The sequence below is a fragment of the Vespa velutina genome, chromosome 10, assembly GCF_912470025.1.
Source record: "Vespa velutina chromosome 10, iVesVel2.1, whole genome shotgun sequence".
Taxonomy (NCBI): domain Eukaryota; kingdom Metazoa; phylum Arthropoda; class Insecta; order Hymenoptera; family Vespidae; genus Vespa; species Vespa velutina.
In genome coordinates this window covers 7,999,256-8,024,981 of record NC_062197.1, presented here as the reverse complement: position 1 = coordinate 8,024,981, position 25,726 = coordinate 7,999,256, and the positions used below count along the sequence as shown (strand labels likewise).

Sequence of the window (25,726 nt, the reverse complement as noted above, 5' to 3'; positions counted from 1 at the left end):
AACGAGCCTGATAACGCCTGAGAATGAGTCCTCTTCTTTCTTTACACGATTTTTCTTTCGTTTTTTCATTTTCTTTTTGAAAATAAAAAGATAAGACAAGGAAAAAAGAGAAAAGTATTTTTTGCAAGATTAAAGACGAGTGCTAAGTGACGACACGCTCGGCGTCCGTGAAATTGCGACATGGAATCGCTATAAATATTGAAATAATTAATGTTGATACGCATCAGATATCGCACGCAATGCTGTACGTTACGCATAAACTTTTCGCGTCTGCATTAAATTTCGATTTAAATTTGTTCCTATATTTATAGCATCATTGATCGTTCGTGCCTGTGATAAAAGAGCAATTTTATTTTATTGACGTATAATAGTCATACGCGTAAAAATTAAATAAGTCCTATTCTTGTCTGAAACTATTTCATTGTTTCTTTTCGTATCATTCGACTTATTATCAGTGTTATCATAATTATATCATAATTTTATATTTCTATAATATACTATTTTGAAAATAATTGACATTTTTTAATGAATAATTATACAGACCAATCGAATGTTATTGATTTCTTAATTGAGATTTCAATGGATTTTTTCTTTTAAACTTCGTTTTCTTTCCCCACATCGAGATAATACCGTTAACGTGTCGGTAAAAACGAGAAACCGTCTTCACCTTGTATCGGCTATATGCACGGTGTAAGTATACGGAAGAAAAGATTCGGAACAACCTTTCCATTGTAATAAAGATATGCATCTTCTCGATTTAAGTGCGGTATTATACGGACGCTCGTAAACTATGGAATGGTATGCCTATGCGAGTGCATTGTATTTTACTTCTACCTACCTACATATGTATGTAGTATATATTACAATTCGCGAATGCATCCCATTGAACTCGAATACATCATGCCGATCGTTCTATAATTTATCTATCTTTCCGATTTAATTGCGAGCGCTCTATTTACGATTACCAACTATGTTGTTAAAACGAGTTAGTTAGTAAGATGTTTTTTTTTCTTTCTGTCTCTCTATCTCTCTTTCTCTCTCTCTCTCTCTCTCTTTCTCTTTTTTTCTCTCTCTTTATTTTTCTTTTTTTTTGGCAAAGACAGGTTAGTATTCCAGTGGCAGTGATTGGACGACGATCAAGACCACGCCCAGGACGATTCCTTAACCGCGTCCGCATCGAGAAGGCCGAAAAGAAACGACCTGATACTCGAAGACTCGGAAAATGACGGAGAGGAGAATCGGGAGGGGTAGTTCTTTGTCTCGAGGGCTCGGATTCTACAGATAGAGGCTAATTCCCAGCTTCTACCCCTCGAGGAATGTCGAATCCTGCCACTACCGTCTCTCTCTCTCTTTTTCTTTCCTTCTTTCCTTCTTTCCTTCTTTCCTTCTTTCCGTCTTTCCTTCTTTCTTTCTTTCTATCTTTCTTTCTTTCTTTTTTTCTTTTTCCTTCGTCTTCACTGGGTACTTTGATGTCCCTAATTTGATTGAAGGAATCTAGCGTACGGCTTCTAACCCCGTCCTTATCGATTGCCGTTTTGTTCACCGTTACTGCGCACCTTACGAGTCGAGTGTCCTCCATCGAAGACTAGAAGTCCTCGAAAGATTTTAACCTTTGAAAGGAAGAGAAAAGTTTCCAAATTTTTAGATTTTTTTTTTTTATCTTCTTTACTTCGTGCGAAGACATCCTGTATGTGTAGAGCGAGCGCGCGCGCCCTAGCTTATGCGAGAACGAACGTCGATATCCAATCCGGTGGAACTTTAATTTCCTTCTTTTTTGCTTTGAGAAGATAGAACGAAAAGGGTAGGAGGGAGTGAGGTAGAGCAAGAGAGGGGACATTATCGGGAAAGTCGATAAAAGGAGTCCGCGAATTTTCTGCAAAACCGGAGAGATTCTGAGCAGTCGACGGCGTATCTTATCGTAAAGGAGACGTCCATGACAGAATCCCGGCGCTGTCGTACCTACAGCTACCTACTAGATACCTGTATTCTGTATCCTCGTCGTTCACGTATCTGGATAGACCGCATCATATTCTTCTATTTCTCTTCCTTTTTACTCTTCTTTACTCCGCAAAACTCGTCTCCATCGCACCAGTCTGTCGTATCGATGTATCTCTTATACCAGAAACCACGTACACCTACATATCTATATTAGGTACATCCCGCGAAATATCGGATGGCCGTCGTATTCTTTCATTTTCTTCATTTTCCTTTTCTTCCAGTTTCTCTTCTCTACTTTGCCATCTCGAGAGAGAAAAAGTATCCACATTACATTATGGATCTATCAATGATAAGTTCCTTGGTTTTTTTCATTTTGTTGAAAGAAAAATTTATGTAGGAAATTTTCTTAGAAAAATCAAGTATTTGATATACGAAGAGATGAGAAAAATCTTCTGAGCGAGTTTATCATGCGAAAAATTAGCGAAAAAATAATGGAATCGAGAGAGAGAGAGAGAGAGAGAGAGAGAGAGAGAGAGAGAGAAAGCTATCTTACGATTAGCATCGATAGTTAAACGATACAGCGATCAAGGATGATTCCTTTTCTTCGTTCGGACGTTTCTTCGTTACAGCCCCTTCGCTATCCTTCGTTCTCGTTTCACAATTATCGCGATGATGGCTGCCGTTCTGCGATTGCTTTTTGCTACGGATTTGAGGCGAATGAAATTGATTTAATTGCTCAATGCTAAAAGATAATCGATCTGGCTTCCTTCCACGATCGACGATTTCCTCTCGGTCATTCTACTCTCTTTTCATAAATAAATGTTTGTACTTCTTTCGTTATCTTTTTCTTTTCTTTTGTTTTTTTTTTATTGATTCTGCTGATATGTATGTACATATGTACATGTAAGATTTAGAAGTTACTTATATGTGTATTAGTATATATATAAATTGTAAATAATAGTATGTATGTATTTATATATATATACTATTTGTTCGAACTTTCTAACAATGAGTAATTCGTGAAACTTCTTTACATTGTCTTACTTGCTTAGTCGAATATATACATATTCGAAGGCAACAAATTACTCGTTAAATATTTATCGAGCGCATTTCTGTGGCAGTGGAAACTTTTCTTGCTCCGTTGAGTCTGAAGATATGTACTTTTCCAACTTAGGTATTTAATAGCGTCAAAGGTAACTGGGCCTTGACCATCCATTTCAATAGACGTTGCTTCCTGCAAAAGAGTTCCAATTGTTTATTTTCCGCTCCGATCTCGATACATTTATTTTGAGATTTACTAGTTTATTATGATACTTAACATCGGCCCGTATTCTTTATACTTTAATGACTATGTAATTTTTCTAAGATACATTCCGATTAAAAAAATAATAGTCGTTATGAAACGATTTCACGGATTCATAAAACAATAGTTGCATAAAGAGAAAGTCTGATATCTGGTTTTTAAAAAACTATCCAAGAAGCAAAGATTCATTGAGAAATAGTCCACACTTTAAGGCGCATCCTGAAATGCCGATTGAACTTAAGAGAAAAGAGCAGAGCGAATCTCTTAGCGAGGAGAACGATCATCGAATCTCGCTTTTAGTTCTCCTCTTTATCTTCCCCCGCTAAGATGCTACAAGTTCGATCATAACGGGCAGCTGCGTTGCTTTCGTGTGCGTAGAAACATTCTTCCATTCTTCGTCCTCCACATCGGCAACGTACCTATTACCAGTGTTCGAGCGGTATTAATCTGGCCGAGCTAATTGCATGTCGATTACAGTGATCGTAACGAGCGACGATAAATACTGAAATCAAAGTGAAAACTTTCCGTTCGAAACGTTTTATATACGTTTCTACCCCTGCTTCTCTCTCCCTCTCTCTCTCTCTCTCTCTCTCTCTCTCTCTCTATATATATATATATATATATATATATATATATATATATATATATATATATAATCTTTTCAAAAACCGAGTCCTCTATCTCACGCTTATTTACGATATCTTTTTCTCATTTATTCTTATTCCTTCCCACGAACGCGAAGCAATGCCATTTTTACAATCTCGTTACACGGTCGTTTGTAATATTTTATAGATTTTCGTATTATAAAAATAGAAAAGAGAGTTCAATTTATCGAGTTCTCCATTTGGTTTCTATGAAAGCCACAAACGCATCTAGGGTAGAATGCGTTGTCCCGTAAGATAGAGAGAGAGAGAGAGAGAGAGAGAGAGAGAGAGAGAGAGAGAGAGAGAGAGAAAAGAGAGAGAGAGAGAGAGGGAGAGAGACGAAGGAGACGGCACAATCGCATTACTAATGATTTTACTTCGGGCGACCCTCACGGCCGTCATATCGATACGATAGAACCGCGATACGATGGCGGAAACGCCAGTCGGATAAACTGACTTCCCTCTTGGACCACCCCATTCTATCCTTTCCTACGAGTGGGAGAGAAATAGTCAGGCGGATCGAAAAAGCGAGAGAAAGATAGTGAAGGAGACGGTTCAGGGGTTACGTATAGTTGATCGACCCCCTCGGACTATCGATGATTTCGTTTACCTCGATCGAAAGAAGGGCAGAAAGAAAGAGAAAAAAAGAGAGAGAAAGAAAGAGAGAGAGAAAGAGAGAGAGAGAGAGAGAGGAAGAGAGGGACAGGGGGAAAGAGAAAGAGAGAGAGAGAAAAGCGTCGCTTGGATTCTGGGTCGAGATAGATAAAATATGGATGAAACGTCATTTTCTCGTTTTGTGCGTGTTTACTTGGATGGTAAATTCGATCGGATACGTATCTCGCCAAGGCAGCTATTTCGATATTTTTCTACCTATCTATTTTTATACTCTTTTCCACATTAAACTATTTAACCATCGAATCGTGAATTCCAACGAAAATTGTAACGATTTGAAAAAAGGAAAAGTAAAGTTATACGAAAGGTATACCGTCAGTTTTTATCTCCTTCTATCGTCGTGCTTAAATGTGTGGATGTATATCTGTATGTATGTGTAGGCATGCGTGTGCGTGTGCGTGTGCGTGAATGCATGTGTCAGGGGACTGCGGCACAAATAGCGTGTGATTGAGAGAACGCCGCGAGGGATTTTCTGTCGTACCTATGATGTGGCATGGGAGAGAGGAGAGAGAGAGAGAGAGAGAGAGGGGGGAGGGAGGGAGAAAGAGAGGAAGGAGAAAGAAAGGAAGAGGGAGAAAGAGTTTTAGGGGATCGCAAGGAGCTAACGGGTGTCGTACGAAGGGATGAGTATAGGAGGAGAACAGATCAAACGATGTCGCCGTTTAATACCGATAAAAAAAAAAGCCTTCCCGAGTCCGAATAGAAACATAGAACAACCTATGGAGGTATTGTATGAATAAAAAATATATAATAAAACTGTATGCTCACGTGTATGAAAGTGGGTTAAAAGATTATAATGAATTTGAATAATGCAATTTTAAATATAGTAATAAAAAGATCAAAGAGAAAGGTTTTAGAAGGCATACAGAAAAAAAAAGAAAAGGAAAAAAAAGAGAAAAGAAAAAGAAAAATGAAAGAAGAAGAAGAGAAAGAAGAAGTTCCAACGTAGGGGGTAGCCGACATACTTTTTCTTAACATACATACACGGACTAAGACGAGCACGTTTATTGTTGGCGAAGCAGTAGTCTCTCGTTTTTCCGCTTCTTTCCCAACACGGAAATGATTTTTATTTGACGCAGCATGCGCTTCATAATCCTCTACGAACGTCGAACAACTTCTTTTTGTCTCTCGGTTGAGCACGAGCACGGTTCTTCTTTACCCTCGTCCCACACGTTTGTAACCCCGAATGGTTCAAGATTCTTTCTTCGTCTCTTCGACGATGCGTCTTTGTTCGTCCATCGAGGACGAGTGACAAGTGGAAACGGACGATTAAGCGTTGGACGATCCCGCGAGGAATCGAAAGAATAGACGTTCCATTCTCTTGTGTCTTCGAAAATGGTTTAACGCGTTTATTCTAGTTTTTTTTAATAGACCGAACCATATTTGGGATATTAGATGAACTGAGATATTATAGTAGAATTTTCGTAAAACATAGAATGCTTTATAAATAATAAGAACAAATGACGAAGGAAGGGCGACGAAAGGATCGACGAAAAAAGAAAGGATGGAAGGGAGAGTAATATTATTTATGGGGATACTCGGACGTTGGTACGGTCGTGCCATGCATAGACAGTGGCTCGTTTTGCCGAACAGACGAATGGCTCATTTTCCGACCGCAAATGTACGAAAATGCCTGCCCGAAAGCTATTTCTTAATATTCGCCGATATCGAGAGATCCCTCTTTCGACGTGCTTTTCTTGCGTTACCATGGAAACCAATGTCACCGTAGCTCATCCGTCGACGACTTGCGATATCTAGTGTACTCTCTTTCTCTCTCTCTCTCTCTCTCTCTCTCTCTCTTTCTCTCTTCTATTACGAGTGTATCTTAGAATAATACAATATAACACAATGGTCATCGAACTTTTAAATGTGATCATCAATTGAAAGAATTTAAATAATCCATATTGTTTCGTCAAGAAGTAAATGCGATTACTATAAATATAAGAAAGAAGCGATCTCGAGAATTGTTATAGTTCGTAGTTTATGACAAGATTTCAAAGCGTGATCTGAAACGATAAATTAAGAAACGAGAATTCGCACCTTCAGCAACGTAACGTTCTATGGTATCGTTAAAAAAAAAAAGGGAAAAAAAAATAAAAAAAAAATAAAAAAACAAAAAACGAGAAAGGAGAGACGTCATTGAAATGGAGGAAGTTAGTTTGCTGCACGTAGAGCAGGTAGGGTGTGTACTGGTAGTGATGGCGACAGTGGTGGTAGTACTCTGGTGATGGTGGTGGCAGGACGGATGCAGCTTTTCACAAGAGCTTTTACGAGTCGCATATGTGACCGCCGTCTCTTTTATCCCTCGCTTTATATTCCTGGCACCGTGTTCCATCCCCCTCTCTCCTTGAATGTCGACGCCTCCCTTCCTCCGTCAACGAACATCCTTCGCAAAAGCTCTACCTTCCCTTCCTGATCTTTTCTCTCTGTCTCTCTCTTTCTCTCTCTCTCTCTCTCTCTCTGTCTCTCTATCTCTCTCTCTTTTTCTTTTTTTCTAACGTGCTCTTCCTCAAGGGTCTGAAAGAACTCCGAAGGTCCCTCCTTTTTCACCTCCCCCTTTACGCAGCTTCACGCGGTAAAACCGCGAAAAATTCTTTCTTCATATACACTGGGGAGCGATAGTCCGACATAACATAACAAATTTCTAAGCTCTTCGAAGGGCCAAACCTCGATTCTCCTTCCCCCTTTTTGCTCGTTCGAGCGCACATTTAAATCCTCGAGGCTTCAAGTCTCTCCTTCTTATAACCAACGTCCTCTATACCTCTTCCCTTTTTATCTTTTTCTTGTTTTCAGTTCCCTCCTCATGTTCTAGAAGGACATCTGAGAAAACTCTTGGACGACTACCCAGGGACCGATTCTTCCCACGCACAATTTACAGTTTCACATTTTATTCCCATTTCGCGTTCGACGCAGGGAGGACGTCTACTGTACTTCAACTATGCTTCTTGGTGATGATAAAACTCGTGTTGGTCGAACTAACACGAGAATCAAACCCGAATAAACTCACTTCAATTCTTTCTATCGTGTACGCCGTTAATTATCATTTTTCCTGGCTCACCGTCGAAATCTTCGTTGATGATTGAGCGTCGACGAGTTTAACATCGATCATTACTTTTATGACTTATGATATTTCGTCATTTTATTTCAATATTACGTTTCCTTAATAGTTTATAATCTCGATTAAATTATAATAAAGAGATGACAAAATGTTCCTTCAATTAGTCGTACGTTTTTCTATCACGGAAAGAACCATTGGCGATTTCAATTTATTACTTTTATAAAAATCATCGAACGCACATTCGCTGTCTTTTTTATGATTTAATTAGCTATCATTAATGAGTTTCTAATCACCTGTTTGTGGGGGCGAACCACTATGGGATCTTCTTTAGCGAACAAATTTCGAGTCGAATTTAACGACGTGTAACTAGTGTCCTTTCTCGAAGAAATCGAAAATACATCGAGTAAAAAGATCTCACGTTTTGTTTAACTTCTTGAAAAAAAATATTTCGAGGAAATATTTATGATTTTATCAAAGAACAACGAACGAAATTTCTATTATTTCGACGTATTTTACTTTCAACGTTAATTTATGAAATAGAACGATATAGAATAATTAATATATCGAGGGATTTGAACTTTGTTAATGAATTCTTTCGAATGACATGGGCAAAATTTTCAGATTATTTTTTCTATATGCCGTTCCATCGTTCGATATCGATAATAAACGTACGTTGCTAGTGAGATTAGATCGATTGGCACGTTTCATTCGAGCGATCGGTCAACCGTGAGAAAATATTCTTTGCTTAATTGAATAGTCAGCGGTTAATCAAAGCTACGTCCAATTAAGATAACGATCGTTCGATCCACTTATCGCGGTGAAGCGACCGAATGGCGATTATTTACGCAGTCATCTGAATAATTGCTAAGAGAAATCATGTTCGAGGAGATACGTGGCTTCGTTAACGACGAAGTCGACTTTACGTCGCTTCGACGATGCTAAATAAACAGAACTTTCTATTGTGTTACACCGATTAAGATCACCCTCGCGTTTGTTCTTTCGACTGGAGTAACCGGCTGAAGAAACCTCGTTGATAGAAAGTTTGCAACTAGCTTGCCTACACCGAGGAATTAATTATTATTCGCGCAGTCATGCGGACGAATAATTAAAAAAGAAAAAAAAAGAAGAAGAAAAAATAAAAAAAGGGAAAAAAGAGAAAAACAAAATTTTTTTTTCTCTCGAGTTAATATTGAAATTTATTAAACACGACGAAACAGGCAAGTCATGTAAGATAGTTGCAAGACCGGTAATCACTCGATAAGAAATTCTCACGTTAATTACGTTTTCTTTTTAGTTTCAGGTTAAGGCAGCAAGCTGAGAAAAATCGAAGATATTCTTTATCTTCTTCTTTTCTCTTTTATTTTTTCTTTTTTTCTTTTTTCTTTTTTTTTTTTTTTACTTTTGGACTTATCTCCGAATTCGCCGAGAAAAAGACACGCATGCCGCAACCAGTAAGTATTATTTTGTATTAATTATTAGGTCTAAGATGACTACAATAATCGTTGATACGCCAGCAACAACCGACTGCATTATAGTCGTGAAGATCGTTGGTATCGTAGCCACGTCAAGAAGCATAACGTGAATTATAGCGATCGGGAGTTAACAGACACACCGATCGAGAATAGACGTACGATTCGTATTTATAGCCGACTCGGCTCCGCGTGGGCGGCCATTGATCTACGCTCGTGACCAATCGATTGTCGGACGAGATTAAAATACGTCGTAATTCAATTTTTAACGGTCAACGACTCCGGTGGGAGGCAAGTTTCTTTTTTTTCACGCTTCGCCGAGTCTACCGCTAAATAACCGAGCAAATAGCTCGTCATCTTTTTCCTCGTAAAATCACTATGATCGTGGTACGCGATTAAGCCGTCGATCGTTTCTGCCAATTTTTCCTCATCAATTTTTAAAGAAACAGTATAATTGTAAATAGTCTATACCAATTCATTGATTTTCAGTCAATGATATTATTAGCATGAGTTTCTTTTTTTTTTTCATTTGATAAAACATTAAAGATTTCAATAATTTCTTGATAAATTTATAAAGAATTATAAGTATTTATGATTCCAAATTGGCCCAGATATATACACTTTGCCGAGATATATGCCATTTACTTTTTCACAGGGATCAGAAAAAAAGGGATGTCTTCGAGGCTTCGATTCTGCTACGAGTTTTACGTTACGGTCACGCAAATGGGCTGTGGATCGGCACGAGTTATGGCGCGACTAAACGCTCCGCGGGTACGTCCGGAAAACATCGACGTATTCCCGTAGAAAAACTATAGCCGTTAGCGGCATACGATGAAAGAAGAAGAAGAAGAAGAAGATGAAGAAAAAGAAGAAAAAAGAAGAAGAAGAAGAAGAGAAGAGAAAAAAGACTTCGTGATCGGGACGAGAATCGACTGGAAAATCGGACGAGAACTCTTCTACATGCGTTTCCTTGTATTAACTAAAGAGGTAGAGATAAATGATAAAATAAATGATACTATCGAATATTAGAAAACGATAAAAATTTTCGAAATTGATAAAAATGGTGACATAGTCGAAAGGATAGAGTTTGTAGACGATGGATATGATTTCTCTTATAGGTGCGAAAGATAAGTTAATTAACACCGGTAGAACTCGCAACCTGTTATTAATCGGAACATATCGCATCCGTGAAAATTAAACGCTAGCTGACCACGAGTAAACTAATAGCGTGGGCGGAGATGGTTGCAGTGTTGGTTGGTCATGGCAGAGAAAACGCATTTCGCCATTTTCCTCCTTGCGATATTTTTCTTTTCTTTCCTTTTCTTTTTTTTTTTTTTTTTTTTTTCTTTAATTCATCTCTGTAATATTACTTACTTGCTTTTTATTATTGTTTTTTTTTTCTTTCTTTTTTATTTTCTATAACGTTGGGATAAAAGTCATTCCGTTTTTTCGTATATAAGTTATGAGGGTGTGTCGATGACACGTGAATTTCTAAAAGTTCAGGCTTTTTAAGCATTCCGCTTGAGTATAAAGAGAAAACACGATACTCGCTGAACAAACAATATTACATTAGCGAGCTGATCAAACATCTCACGTCGTTTCGGCGATCCTGACGAGTTGACGTTGCGTTCCGGCAGCCGTTATTGCTTGACCCTCGCATTTTCTGTCAGAGTTTGCTCGTATTCTCCTAACGCACACGCTATACGCTTTCCTTGGCATTGGCTTAATTAACGGCGGAAGGATATGAAGTAATAGCCAACTACATCGACAAATATATCCTCCGATCACGAGGATCCTAGAATCCTATCTTTTCTCTTTTCTTTTTGGCATTTAATAAAACGGATAAACATTCTACCGATATCATGAGTTACGATATATTAGAAAACAATAATCCCCAAATGACGATAATTTATCGACGTTAAAACTATAATTTATTTGTTTCGTGTTACAGACAGTCACGCATTTCGAGGGGCACGTTAATGAAGAAATTAATAAAGCGAAGGATAGATGGAAAAAGAGGGAGCGAGAGAGAGAGAGAGAGAGAGAGAGAGAGAGAGAGAGAGAGAGAGAGAGAGAGAGAGAGAGAGAGAGAGAGCATTGTGAAAAAATATAAAACGAAATTAGTTATCCTCCATTAGTAGAAACACTCGAAATGTTTGCAGCCGATGTGAGTAGCAATAAATATTTGTGGCTCAACTATCGAATGCAATTATTATATAACACGTGACTCCTCGTTCTTTTTAACTATCTCGTTGCACGTTATATAATCATTTCTCCTTCCTGTATTATTGATTCATTGCCCTACGATATTATTCGAGTCATCGCCATTCGACCGATTTTATATCAGTTATCGATTAATCAAATGTCCTTGTTCTTGACTCGAAAATCGACAAGTAATTTTAAATTCTTACTTCGATCAACTATATTATTTTAATTCCAAATAAGAATTTCAAACTGTGAGCATAGAAATTGCTGACTCTTTCTAAGCGTTAACAGTAAGTATGTACGAATGCATACATACACGAATAAATATCGTGCTTCGAATAGGACAGATAGTCAGCATGACTGGCAATCTTCACCCTTCACCATCGACGACATCCCGCTGACTATTTATCTTGTTACATCCAAGTGATTCGATTCTAACAGGAGATCAATGACGGCCACCGACCTTCGTGGTTTTCCGGCTTCTTGTTCGCTCTAACTCACTAACAGTGTAGGTGTTGGTAGACATTCTGAAGGTTGCTGATAAACTGTAGAGTGTCTTGTCATCGCTAATTCACATTGTACGTGATGTAAACATCTGAAAATAAAGAAACGAATAATCACTTTTTTCTTTCTTTATTTTTTCTTTTTGTTTTTTTGTTTTTTTGTTTTTTTTCTTTTTTTTTCATTAAAAACTTATAGAAGAAAACTTATCGTTAGTGCTAGCTAGCTCATCGATCTTGTATCTTTTTCGATTTGTTTCGCATCAATTTCGCGACGGATTGCGCCGAGTCGAAACGGCGAATTTGTGGTTTAATGAATCCGAGAATCCAAGAGCAAGGGATACGGCAGGTTTTTGAGGCGCACGGGCTCTGATCGGCTTTTTGCGCCTGAAAGACTTCCGTCACGGCCACGCCCGGGCACGTGACGCCTCGAACACGACATTACAGGTGTTTGCCCATCCCCCAAGACTCCATGCCGTTTATATCTCCGTTTATATCCGTGCTTATATCTTGCCGGTTTATCCGGACGTTGAGACTTGTTAAGAAATCGATAAAGCAACGTGAGAGATGTTTTTCTTTTTTTCTTCTTTCTTTCTTTCTTTCTTTCTTAATTTTTTTCATTTTCTTTTTCTTTTTTCCCCTTTCCTCATTTTTGTTTTATTTAAAATTCTTATCCCATAAACGTCGACAAAGTCTAGACCGGAGAGAAAAACCTGTTTCCTTGGAAATAAGGCTAGTCGACGTTTCAAAAATCTCGAATAAAAGTCGCTCGAAAGGGTCTAACCTTTCGTAGGAAGTTTTCTCGTTAGTTTCGCGAGAACATCGGATGGTGGGGGATGGAGGATGTCTCGTTTTTAGTTTAAATGCGTTCAAACAACTTTTAGTTTCGTTAAGGTAACCTTTTGAAAACGAACGTAGATAGAAAAATGTATGAAAGCATCTGCTCTGTGTGCAGTTGCTTTCTTAAAATGTTTCCAATCTAGATCGATCAGTGAACGTGTAGTATAAAACGTAGCTAGGTATGCGTCTATATACTATATCGATAGTCTAGGTGTTCTCTCTACGATGAAAAAGAACAAGTCGATGAAAGCAAGTGTGATCGGTTATGGTGAGTCTAAGATGGTAGGTGGGCATAGACGATCGAAAGGGAGGGGGTGAGGTGGTTGACTCGATGGGGTGGTCGACGGGATTGCCGAGCACCTCGTCTGCTCGGTGAACCGTGGATTAAGATAAACCCTTCATCGCTTTCTTCTCAGACTATTCTTCTCGTTCGTTCGTCGTGGTAACGCGAAGATAACGACGTAATGGTGCAACAATCGATGACGATCGCCAGTAGATTCTCGATCTTATTTACTTTCGAACGAAAATCATTAGATCTAAAGTTTTTTCTCGATAATGAAGAATTATTATCATTAATATTATGTATATATTTTAATTTAATATTCGGTTAAATATCATTTTAATAAGAATTAATTTTTACCAACACTAGACCATCAAATTTCACCGTATTGCTAGATTAAATTAATTCTCTCGTAATTAAATAAATAAAGAATGGAAAAGATGAGAATGAAGCGTTGGTACGAAGGAACTGCGGTGGTGCGTTTGAGCACTCGTGCTTCTACTTCATCTCTCGGCATCGCAATCGATCTTTTAATTTCACGCCTGTGGATGCAGTCGAGAGAGTTGGATTTATGATCAGTTCCATGGCATTTTTTCATCCTCAGAAGAGTGCGTAAGGCGGTGAGCTCGGATTGGTTTCGCGTTGTCGATTCTCTATCTCATTCTTTCTCTCTCTCTCTCTCTCTCTCTCTCTCTCTCTCTATCTCTCTGTCTGTCTGTCTCCTTTTCTTTTTCTTTCATTCATTTTTTTCTCTGTCTCTGTCTCCCCTTCCTCTTCTGATTTCCACCTATACGCGAGCACCATTGTTTCCTTCTTGCATATGCAGGCTTTCTTTCTCTCGTATTATTACTTGCGAAGTACGACGACGAATCGAGGAAATTCACGCTCTGCTTCTTCGACATCCTCTTATGCGAAGAACATTTTTTCTTTCGATTTATCCGCCTTTTTTACAAACGGAAATAAAAAACAAGTCCAATCGAGGCAATCTTATTTATGAACGTTAATTGAATTCCAAAGGACGTATCATCGAAATCCTCCGTGTAATCGATTTTATTTCATTTCCATTTTTAATTAATTTCTCGTTTTATGACGAAGAACGTCTAATTGAGTAGAGTCTTTACATCTTTCCTTTAAATAAAGATACGAAATATGATAGATATTTGCATATAACAGACAATCCCATTGATTACTGTTTCATTTTAATTAATTAACGTGAAATAGAGAAGTAATTAAATTATTAAACAAACCGCGCAGAAAAATCTTCACCGATAATACGATCGACTTGTATCTAAGCGAAAATGGAGTAATAGATTCTGTTATCTCCCTTTTATGATCGAGTTAATTGGATTATTAATACCGTAATACATAGAGATAAACAGCATAGTCGCAGACATTAATGTTAAAAAAAGGTTTTTATATTCCCGGAAACTCTGTACTCTTTGTTCGTTTATCGCGCTCCTCGTGCAAGTGTGATATCGAAAGAGACTAGCGATTGAGAAAAAAATTGAAAACGAAAAAGGCTTATCTTAGCGCTTATCGGACCGTTCGCTCGAAATGAATAAGAAACTTTCAAGGTACAAATCGAATCTCTTTATCCTTGTTTACTCTTCGGCGAATCGCAATTACTGATATTCGATAAAGGTAGATAATCCACAAGGAAAACTTCGGACGTATAGTTTTTTATTTGACAATAATTTTATTTCGTAATAATTTCATTCCGATTAGGATTAGATAAATAGAAGATCTTGTAATCATAACATTTTTTGACTTCATTTTGATTTGCCATGATATCAGTTAAAGATAAAAACAAGATCTAATCATTTTTTCTTTCTTTTTCTTTTTTTTTTCTTGTTTTATTATTATTATGTTATTTATTTTTATTGGTTTATTATTTATTTTTTCATATGAAATTCTTCATGACGTTCGTATACGATACGATCTCGTTCTCGAATCAAAATCTCTGACGTTCGTATCTCTTTTCCATTTCTTTCAGAGAAAATAAATATTGGAAATGTAGCAAAGAGCCAAGGTCCTACCTATCGAAATGGAATTTCCTTGCTGTCAACGATAAATCAGAGACACCTTTGCCGATCGTTTAAAAGACAATGAGCGAACCGAGAAAACCGTTTGGTAGCATGACACAGGGTATGTCATTACTGTGTTACATATAAGCTCCATCGCGACGACGTACTCTGCATAGGAATGAGCTGCTCGACGCCGTTTCCTCTGTCCCTCCGTCCCTCTGAGACGGCGCGCCGGAAGGGAGATATTACAAAACCCTTTGAAAAACATAGATCTCATCGGCATGCTGTGAATGCGAGGATATATCAGAGCCGGTCGAGCCTGAACGTCCAGCGGCGCGAGTATTAAATGTTCTTTAATATGCACGTTGAATATTGATCGGAAAGAAGAGGAGGACGAAGAGAAGAGGATGACGAGGACGTTTCTTTTGCTCGCAAAAGACGAGCACGCGCGACACATCCGGCGATCTCCGACTTGAAGATCGAGAGAGGAAAATCTTACGACGAGTTCGAGATATCCTACCATCTCTCTCTCTTTGTCTCTCTCTCTCTCTCTCTCTCTCTCTCTCGTTTTCTTTTTTTGTTCCTTTATGTCGCAACGTATATATGTAAGTCTCTTTAGATCGAAAAGCGACTTGTACATTGTATCGCATAAAAAGTCTAAGAAAAGAGTTCTACCGGTAGTTAAGTTTGACGTCAGTACCGTTAGAAGAAACAATGATCGTAAATTCAAAATGTAAAGGAGACAGACTGATTTAACTCAGTCAAAACAAACAATCTAACTACTTTTCTTTCGAGAGATTCATCCAATTAAAAATATCGCAACGCATTATTTTATTATTTTATATCTGCGTAGTTTCGTATATGAAGTTTGCATATATCCGCGCAAGCAATTAATCAGAAATATTTATTGCTCCTTCTCATGCTCGCCGGCTCGGCAATTAGTGAAATGACCGCAAGAAAAAATGCGATGTCTTAAATACGATCCTTAGTATACTTTATACGGCGGCGTCTCGCACGTCGTCTCGCTACGAGCACGAAGTAACGATAATTACTTCATTAATGCTAAACGGCTTCTTTTTGTATTCAGATTTCTCGATTATACTCTTGGCGTTACTTATCGATGATCGAAATGATATACGACTTATATACCGTCTAAACCGAGCTATCAAATTCGATTCTCGTCGTATAAATTTACCGTCTCTTTCTTAAATATGTACTAATACGATACTATACTAATGTACTATATTTTTTCAGGTCAACGACGACAGAGCGTCGTCGTAGTCGCGATGGCGGTCGGTCAAAACGTAGGACGCAAGTATTAACGATAACTACAAAGTAGCAAAAGAAAAACGGCAAACTAACGATAAATCAGGGCTATGGCATTCCTAAGATAGTGCTCTACCTGAAAGTCATTACAGTGGCAAAGTAATTCCCAACTAAGTAAGTAAAGCAATAAATACATAATGCATCCGGCGAGTTTCCCACACGCTGCTCGACGGAGCGGCTCTCCGCGGAGAGCTACTACGGTCGCGGCCTTACAGTTCCATGAAATCATGCATCACGGCGAGCTCGCGCGACCAACTGAGAGAGAAAGAGATATATAGAGAAGAGAGGGAGGAGAAGAGAAGAGAAGAGAAGAGGAAGGAGAAGAGAAGAGAAGGACGCGCCGATTTATTTGCACGGTTGCAATGCAAGCGCGTCGATCGACCGAGGAGCCGAGAATGGATTCTTTTTTTGTCGATTGCGAGAGTAGCCTGAAAGATGCAAACATTGCCATGTCGAAACGTTCGTGGGAAAGCTCGAAAAAATCTATTCCTAGTAAACCAAAAATATTTTCTTATTTAAAATTTATTAGATATAGGAAATACATATGTACGTACGATACATATGCATACGTTGCTACCAAACTCATATTCTTATACATTATGTATCAATTGATATTATAAGAAATCAACAAACTTCGTCGTTTCAAACGACACGTGAGTATTTAATAAAACGAGAAACATGCAGAATTTATTAGGAACGCGTCTGTTCTTCTAAAGGAATTTTTCCTTCGTTACGTCCAATCGCGTTTACCGCGAGCCGCCGTTCCTTTCAATGAGCGTGTGAACCACGTCTGACCGTCTCCGAGGAGTTTCCACTGAATTTCTCGTTCACGTACGACAGTTAAAACCAACGGATCTTATGCGAAGAAACGTGAAATTAATTATTCTAACAATTTTACTTCGGTTAAACGCCTTTAAATATTTTATTTTTCTTTCGACTCGTTTACGTTTTACCTTAAATTTTGATTACCCTTGCGAATTTCTTATTTGCTCAAAGGAAATACATATCTCCCGAATGATTACCGTATTTGATTAAACGAGTAACGCACTGATTTAATAATTAATCTATCTTGGTAGTCGAACGTACAATTCACTTTTAATTTAATCCGCAAGGAAAGGAAACCCGTCGCATTACGCTTTCTTCTCTTTCAACTTTTTTTTTGCTTTTCCGCCTTGGGAAAGCCATCGAGATGCAGTTTTTTAATATATGCGATTAATTAAATTATACGTATAAGAATTCGTTGATCGGAGATATCGGACGATCCTGGAGGATACGTGCTTAGAAATATTCATCTTAAATTATCTACTTAATAAATACTATGCTCCTCTATAACTTTATAAATATGCGATACGCGATTGTTTCATATTGCACCGGACAATGTTTTCATAGAAATTTTTTGTCTCCTTGTCGAATTGGAGTTAGTAATTTATAAAACATCGATTAAATATGATGGTAGAAAATGTCTTCAATGGCAATGATAACGAAGATTTGAAAATATCCAATGAAGATGATGTGAAAATAATAGAAACTAATCGAGTTTGGAAAATATGTGAGGATGTAAGAATGAAATCTATCTTTAAGGTTATATCAAAGCTTTCTATCTAGAAAGCCAATTCGGTTTCTTACTTCTTTGTAAATGTAGATAAAGATCAAGAAAGAGATATTGGATGAGATCGAAGATTTCTCAGCAAACGACGAACTCGTCGTCGTAGAAGACGTCGAGAATCCTTTTGAGAAACGCATAACCACTCTTACGGCCAGAGAACAGCTCGTATGTACCATTTGCAGAATCGATTTTCCGAATGAAGATGAATTCAAAACTCACATAATCCTCCACAGTCACTGTGAACCCTTCCAATGCGGCTTCTGCTCTAAGCGATTTTCAAGGTTTGCTTTTTATCGATTCTTTTATAATATATCTTTGATTCCATATCACGTATCATTGAATAATTGTCTGTCTCTTTTTTTTTCTTTTTTTAGATCATCGAATTTAGAAAATCACTTGAAGAGTCACATTGACTTCAATTGCAATTGTTGTTCTCTAAAATTCCAGGTATATTTGTATATGTGTATATATATATATATATATATATATATATATATACACATTTTCTTTGAAATAAAGTTTAACCTATTATATCACCGTGTAAGTGTTACTTTGACTTTTTTAGGATGAAAGTACCGTACGAATTCGCAGAATATGTCCGAAGGAACGGTGCTTCGAATGTGGAATCTATCAAAAGAAATCTTCGCGCGATCGCAAAGCGAGTTACGCAAAGAAAAAGTCGTTTGAGTGCTCGATTTGCAAGAAGAACTTCTTGAGACGCAGCGGTCTCAGAGCTCATACGATCGTCCACACTGCTGATTCTCCCTACGAGTGTAATCTCTGTCCTGCAAAATTTAAAAGATCCTCCGTTTTAAAGACCCACAAATTGACGCATACCGATGTCAGAAGATTTGAATGCGATATTTGCAAGCATCGTTTTCATTTAAAAGGTGCATTAAAACATCACATACTGGCGCATTACGGTGAGTTTAGAAACGATCTTCTTTCTAAAAGAATCTCGAAATAATTTTGCAACTTCAAGTTCTTTTTTCTTTTTTTTTTTTTTTTTTTAACAACTTTAAGTTTACAGGCGTAAGACCGTACAAGTGCAAGGATTGCGGTAAGCGTTATAGAAGATCCTGGGGCCTAAAGGTTCACATGTATCGACACACGGGAGTGAAGCGCTTCGAGTGCGATCTCTGCAAGGATCGTTTCAGCGTTAAGACGAAGCTGGCGAAGCACATATATCAACATACGGGAGAAAAACCATACAAATGCAAGTTCTGTACTCGTCAATATGATGAAAGATATCTTCTTAAGAGTCACAAATGTCCGATGAACTTGGATACTTTTTCGAAATGTAAAATCGACGATCATGATCGATCTGCTGAGAGGATTTTGCTCGTTTTGTAATAATTATAGTATGATCTGAGTGTTCTAATTAACGAGTAAAAAAGCCTGATATATTGACAATTCTAATGAAGCCGATATTTGCGATAAAGAAACGTCCACTCCTGTGTTTCTTCCTTCCAAGATTTACAACTCTAAGAAAATAACTGTTACTCTTATCGTTTAGCTTTGTTTTTAATAAGGTTCCCATTAATCAAAGACGAAAGAATACCGCTGTCCCTTCTATCCTGACTCTTGGATCAATCCGCACGGATCTCGTTCGAGTTTGCATGCCCGTGGACTTTAATAAGGCACGGCCTTAATAAGCACTCTGCTGCGGAACAAAAGTCCGATTAATACCAGAGTGGCCGAGCACTCGGTCTCGTTTCGAATTGGTTTCAGGCTTGGAACTGCCTCCGCAAGAGGTTACGGTCTAGGTCGGGCTCGGCTTCGTCATCAACGTCGAAGTATCGTATAATCATAGTATTTATTTGGCATCGGACGAACGTGACTCTAGCGATGACCAAAAGCCGGTATAACGAAGCTATTCTCTTATCGTTAATAATCGTGGAATGTAGGCTTGTCTAATTAAACATTTTTACTTAGTGAAATGATCGATGTCTCCTTGGAAATATTTGAAAAATGATTTCATCGAGTTTTAACGTAATTTTTCCGGGAGACTCGGGAAGGTAAATTGTCGTTGACAATCGGCAAAGTGCTTCTTCAGCGGCCGTAGCCGACTGTATCTCGAGCACGTGGATCCTCCTTATGTCGCCGGACGTGAGAACGGCGCTTTAAGGTGCGTGGACTCAGCAGGGGCTCGTATAAAGTAATCTGAGAAGGTAGAGAACCTTCTTATCTGATCTCTGATTCGTGTGCCTCCCGTCGTCCGGGTCCTTTGACAATGCCGACGCGTATGTGCCTTCTGGCCCCGTTTTTCCATTCCATCCCAGTTTCGCGAATTCGCGAAGAAACGCAATGCGCCCGGTCTTTATGCGATACTTCAATCTTGATTTCGGAGAGAAACGAGAGAAATGATTGTCGAGGGGGAGGAGTTCGTTCAGTGACGCGCGAGCCAGCTTGAGTGCTCTTATCTCAAATCTCGTGATGCGTAAATACTTGCGAACGTTTCGCGACGTGCAATATTTTATGTAACGCCATAGTTTGCCTTCGTTTTTATTGTCTTCTTTTTCTTTTTCTTTCCATTTTATCCGATCTAACTCTAGCGAGAATGATTCACATTTGTTCGACTTGTATTAATTTTGCGCGAACTATTCGACGAACTTCCATATCGCGTTGCGTAATGCGCGAAATCATACACACGGTGCATCTTCGTTTCAAAACTTTTCGGAAGTAGACTATGCAAACATTGGAAAGCGGGATGAATAATCATATTATACATTAATCATGTAACCACATGGATTGCACTAGTTGAAAAATGGTTTTTCTTCAGACTTCCTGTTTTACGCGTGAAATTATCTGTTGCTTGATCGAGTCGATCGCGTATATATGTACTTCTTCAAAGAAGCAACTACATCCGTCGGTCGCGTGAATTCCAGTAAAATGTAAGCTCGTTAACTGTGTTATCTAACGTAGCCATCGATCGGAGACGTCTACGGGGACGAAGGGAAGTCGCTCGCTCTTTGCTTGAGCTTCTTTTGACACATCGCTTCCTGAGACTGTGATTTAAATAGACAAGTTCCACGTTATAACATATACATACATACATATATACATATATACATATGTATATATATATATATATATAAATATATATATATATATATTTATCTCTCTCTGATTCTCTCCTAATTATGCCTACGGCCCGCGGAATCTACAATCTGACAGTTCGCGTACACGGCCTCGCAACACCGTATGCAGAGTCACGCCAAGTCCTAATTATTTAGATAAGGATCATAGCGATTTAATTATTTTACCCGTATCGTTGCTCTATTCGCTGGCATGCTAAGCACACTTACATATATGCGGCATACGTATGTAAGTACGCTTGGTATGCGTTTTTAACGTGGATTCGAGGAGATTCTAGCAGCGATGCCATTCGCCGTACCGGTTACTAATTATAATTCACAATTACGCGATTCCCCGTAAAACACAACTTTCGAAATCACGTCGAATTCATAATGCTTTTCCCGACGCGCTCGCTTATTACATAACTCGTCCAATCGACGTCTTCTTCCTTGTCCAGGTTGATGCATTTTTTCGAATGTTTTTCAAATCATCGCACGATCTTGTCACGAATATCCAAATGAAACAACAAAAAGAAAAAGAAAGATAAGGAAATGATTAAAACGAAAAGTCACGGAGGTACGGAATAATACAGTGAGGAATATTAAATAACGACGATATCGATTAGTATTGACAGGAGCGATTAAAGAGCCCGAATTGCCAGCCGGTAATGATTGTGCGAGGCTGGCGAAACTGTGAGCACTGTAATTTCATTGATAATATTTAAATACGGGCTTTTGATAGCTGTCTTCTCTCGACCGGCATTATCCTGCTCTTCCCTTTCCGCTTCTTCCCGCGGCACTCCGCCCCTGATTGTGAGACGGAGCAGAGGCGTACTATTTATCGAGCTGGTCCCATCATTATTTCATCGAACTCTTTCAGCGCCTCGATCTTTCTCTCTCTCTCTCTCTCTCTCTCTCTCTCTCTTTCTCTTTCTCTTTTATATTCTTTTCTTTCTCTTTCTCTTTCTCTTTCCTTCTCTTCTCTTCCTTCGTGCTAATCGACAACAAAGTATCGCTGTGTGTTCTCTTCGATTTTTCTCAAGGCTCTTAAAGCTTCCGCGTCGATCGCTGAAAATGAAACTCTATCCGACGGTTTCTCCTCTATTTCTTTTTATATCCTCTTTTCAAAGTAATCTTTTAAAAGAGGCCCGGAACTCTCGTGAGCTTCAATTAAAATATAACTCTTAAGAGGAATGACATAAAGACTTTTTCTCTTGAGCATAACTTGACGTAATCTTGAAACAAAAAACCTATGGTATTCGGGGGGAGGCGGAGATGTAAATTTTTCGTGAAACCGTTCCCCCAAGATTTATCGCAGGAAAAATCGCGAGGTAACGACGCACAGAGATCGGCTATCGGGCATAAATTCTAAGGTTATATGCATACAAGCGTGTGCGGGAACAGAACACATATGCATTCTGGCATACGCCTTGGTAGCAAGCAAGCAGCTTTTTCCTCGGGAGCGCGACTCGACGAGATTTCGATGCAATCTAATTGGATATGAAATTAAGTCAACGAAATTCCGACAAAAATGGCAGCACCGCGGCGAAATTTGAAATTCATATCTCCCGCCTGCGCGAGAGGAGGCGCGTCTGACGCATCCGTCATCTTTTTCTGCTTCGATCGAATAAAGGAGAGTTTTGTGATCGCGCATAATCATGAAGCAACGTATACTAAACCTTCCTTGGACGTCACGCGGAGAGTTCGATGCCCATTCCTTTTGGTATCATCTTCTCTTTTTTTTTTCTTTTTTTTTTCCTTTTCTCGCGATTTTCGAAAACGTTTATCATGATTAGAATTGTATCTCGTATACAACAGACGTCTTGTATACATAAGACGACTCGTATATTAAAACATGGTTGATGATCACGATGCGGTTTCCGCTTGTCTCCGAGCGATCTTAACGGTTAACGGTTGTTAAAGAGAGATAGAGGGAGAGAGAGAAAGAGAGATGGGGTATAAACATGTCGCGTGCTTCTTTACCTCGTCTAAGCTCGGATGGTACGAATGACGGAAAGGTTTCATCTTCTTTTATGTCTCGTATCTGAGACTAATGAGGGATATTCCGTTTAACGTTCGCGAAGACGATAAAAACGTATAATATTGTACGCGAACAGTGTGTCGTTCACGACAAATAGTCTCGTTACTCGGACTCTAGCGATGCAGCTGTTAAACTGAAAACTAAATCCTTAATTTAAGTATCAAACTCGGTTGATCGCCGGTCGGAAGAGAAATCCTCTTTGACCATTTGGATCATTCGAGAGAGAGAGAGAGAGAGAGAAAGAATGAGAGAGAAAGATGGAAGTGGCGCGGTGTGTCTTCGAAAAGAGTCGCAGAGAGGCTCTCTTCTTGCCGCTCTGTTCTTCGTTCGATGTAGGTAATCATGCGCTGCATTCCCCGGGTGCCGGGCAGATTTTCGGTTTCATTGTCCAAGAGGGTGGGACAGTAGGAGGATGAGGAGGATAAGGAGGAAGAGAAAGAGAGAAAGAAAAAGAGAGAGAGAGAGAGAGAGAGAGAGAGAGGTAGAGAGAAAGAAAGAGAGAGAAAAGTTCCTCGATACGAAGCGACGAGTCCGTCGGAGCGCGACCGGTAAGAAGGAGAAGGATGAGGAGGAGAAGGAGGAGGAAGAGGGAGAACGACGAGCAGAAAGTCCGGCATATCCATCGTCGGTCCACCGGCTCTCTCGGTGGAAGCAAACGACACAAAAACTGGCGTGCATTGTCCCCGACTGAGAGCCTGGAGATCAGTGAGAAGAAGAGACGGAGAAAAGAGAAAGAGAGAGAAAGAGAGGTAGATAGATAGAGAGAGAGAGAGAGAGAGAGAGAGAGAGAGAGAGAGAGAAAGAGAAAGAGGCTGGCTTCCCTCTCCGAAGCCATGCATACCAAGCTTGGCCGCTGAACGAGAGATCCACTGAGAAAAGAAGAGTAGCGAGAAAGAGAAAAGAAGAGAAAGAGAAAGAGAGAGAGAGGCGCGGAACGGCGCTCGATTTGATTTTTAAATGCAAACAAATCTACATCGTGGCAAAAGCGCCGCCGAAGACATCGCTTGGTCGTTCAGAGAGGACCGACCGTTGCGCGAGACGGAGGGCTCGTCCTCAATGACGAGGGAAGCGTCGTCAACGCCGACTCCAAGCGCTTGTACCGGACATTTTTTTCGATCATCCGAGCCCGCCAAGAAGGAAACCGCCGATGCTCCTTTCCTTCCTATCTTTTTCTCTGTCTACGTACACGAAGAGTTTGTATTATTTCTCCTAATCCTTTCTCACGATCCTCCAGGAAACATTTACAATTTTCCGTATCCATTTCGATTATTTTCTTCGTCGTATGACGTGTACAAAGTCCAATTGGAAAGGTCGTTCTGGGTTAAGGCAAAAAAGAGTCGAAAAATCTCAGTGGGAGCTCGCTCAGTGAATTCCCAGTCGTATCGTTCTGCTCCCGATTTCTTGCCCGTAGGAGGCTCGTAGAGAGGAAAGGGTAAAAAAAAAAAAAAGAAAAATAAGAAGAAAAAAAAGAAAAACAAAAATAAAACGAAACAACGGGTGGAAGGGCGAGTTCTTGAGACACGATGTAGCTTGGTTGTGCACCCGCGACAGTGACTTTAGCTTCCAAGTAGGGTGTAATTGCCGCTTCTGAGCGAATGGACGAGAGCCGGACGCTTGTCCCAACATAGCTGCATGCGCGCGTCAACGTTCATAAGTTATGAAACGGCGGATAAGGCCCTGCCGCTCCTCTCGCCGGAGGAGAGTCCAACGAAACGGGTAGAACGGAAGAAGGGTAGAAAGGAGTCCCCTCGAAAAGGGCCGAGAGGGGTATAATTGCTGGTGGATTAATGAGACGGCATAATTGCACGATAATCGACTATCGTTTTATTAGGCGACCAGGCCCCGCCATGGAACTCGGCCCTCCGACGTGCGATGAAAGCGGCGAGCGGTGTACACCACAGAGAAGGATCTCCTCAGCATCGCATATTATTATAAGGAGAACGACGAGTTCCTTAGGACGAGAGAGAGCAGACACGAGAGACCAAGTAGGTATGTCCGGCTGCTCAGAAATGACAATTACCGAAGATCTTGCTAAATGCGGCCTCTCGAAACGCGATCCGCTTGGAATGCGCAACGTCGTTGCAAAAATCGTTGCGTCGACTACTACGCATCTCTCAGGATCCATGACGTACCCTAATGTCTCGGTTCTTGTCTTTCGAATTTACAGGCTTCTTCCTTTTAATCTTTTATTATTTCTAATTGCTTTCTGAGCGTTATCGCGCGTCCACATTTACTCTCCCTCTCTTCCTCTCTCTCTCTCTCTCTCTCTCTCTCTCTTTCTCTCTCTTTCTTTTGTGATCTTAACAACTATTAAAAGATGAAATCGAAGAAACAAGAAAGAAATCGAACTAACCATCGAGGAAAACTAGTCTCTACTTTTATATGCCGTCGGTCATCCAGCATACCAGCTCAATCTCTAGCCTCTTGTATTCCTCCTCCTCGTGTAGTCGTTGCCAGGGCCGTTGCCTTCTCGGACTGGAAGAGAGGAGACTAAAAACTCGCGGATGCTCCGCAAAGGGACATTTAAATGATGTCGCCGCGATTCTTGGTCCCAGAGACCGCGGCACGAATAACTCACTGCCGACTACTTCCCTCTCTCTCTCTCTCTCTCTCTCTCTCTTTCTCTCTCTTTTTCTCTTTCTTACAAAGTGGTAACAGTGTCGGATCGAAAGAGGACACCTTCGTAATCTCGAAAGAAACATCTCGGTTTTTCTCGCCAAGGAACACAAGAAAAACATTCTTT

The 25,726-nt window shown here is 39.5% G+C and overlaps 1 protein-coding gene and 1 long non-coding RNA gene across 8 annotated transcripts in view; one reads left to right on the top strand and one right to left on the bottom strand.

The window, feature by feature from the left end:
* The window catches only part of LOC124952109 (gastrula zinc finger protein XlCGF46.1-like), a 49,806-nt gene extending 30,445 nt beyond the window's left edge, over positions 1-19,361 (top strand). The window contains exons 5-15 of one of the 7 annotated variants that reach the window (XM_047501481.1): positions 8,910-9,066; positions 9,740-10,071; positions 11,036-11,251; positions 14,903-15,054; positions 16,188-16,373; positions 16,475-16,751; positions 17,716-17,816; positions 17,902-18,146; positions 18,240-18,312; positions 18,431-18,788; positions 18,896-19,361. In XM_047501481.1, the coding sequence (XP_047357437.1) occupies positions 16,622-16,751; positions 17,716-17,816; positions 17,902-18,146; positions 18,240-18,312; positions 18,431-18,788; positions 18,896-19,218 (1,230 nt within the window). In that variant the 5' untranslated portion in view covers positions 8,910-9,066; positions 9,740-10,071; positions 11,036-11,251; ... (1 more) ...; positions 16,188-16,373; positions 16,475-16,621 and the 3' untranslated portion in view covers positions 19,219-19,361. The other 6 variants (XM_047501480.1, XM_047501485.1, XM_047501478.1 and 3 more) reach the window with 6 other exon arrangements.
* On the bottom strand, positions 2,823-14,378 carry LOC124952112. The gene is made up of 3 exons (XR_007101821.1): positions 14,157-14,378; positions 11,606-14,037; positions 2,823-3,172 (listed from the first exon to the last, which is right to left on the bottom strand). It is a non-coding gene; the product is annotated as an uncharacterized LOC124952112 (long non-coding RNA).
* Positions 19,362-25,726: the final 6,365 nt, after the last annotated feature.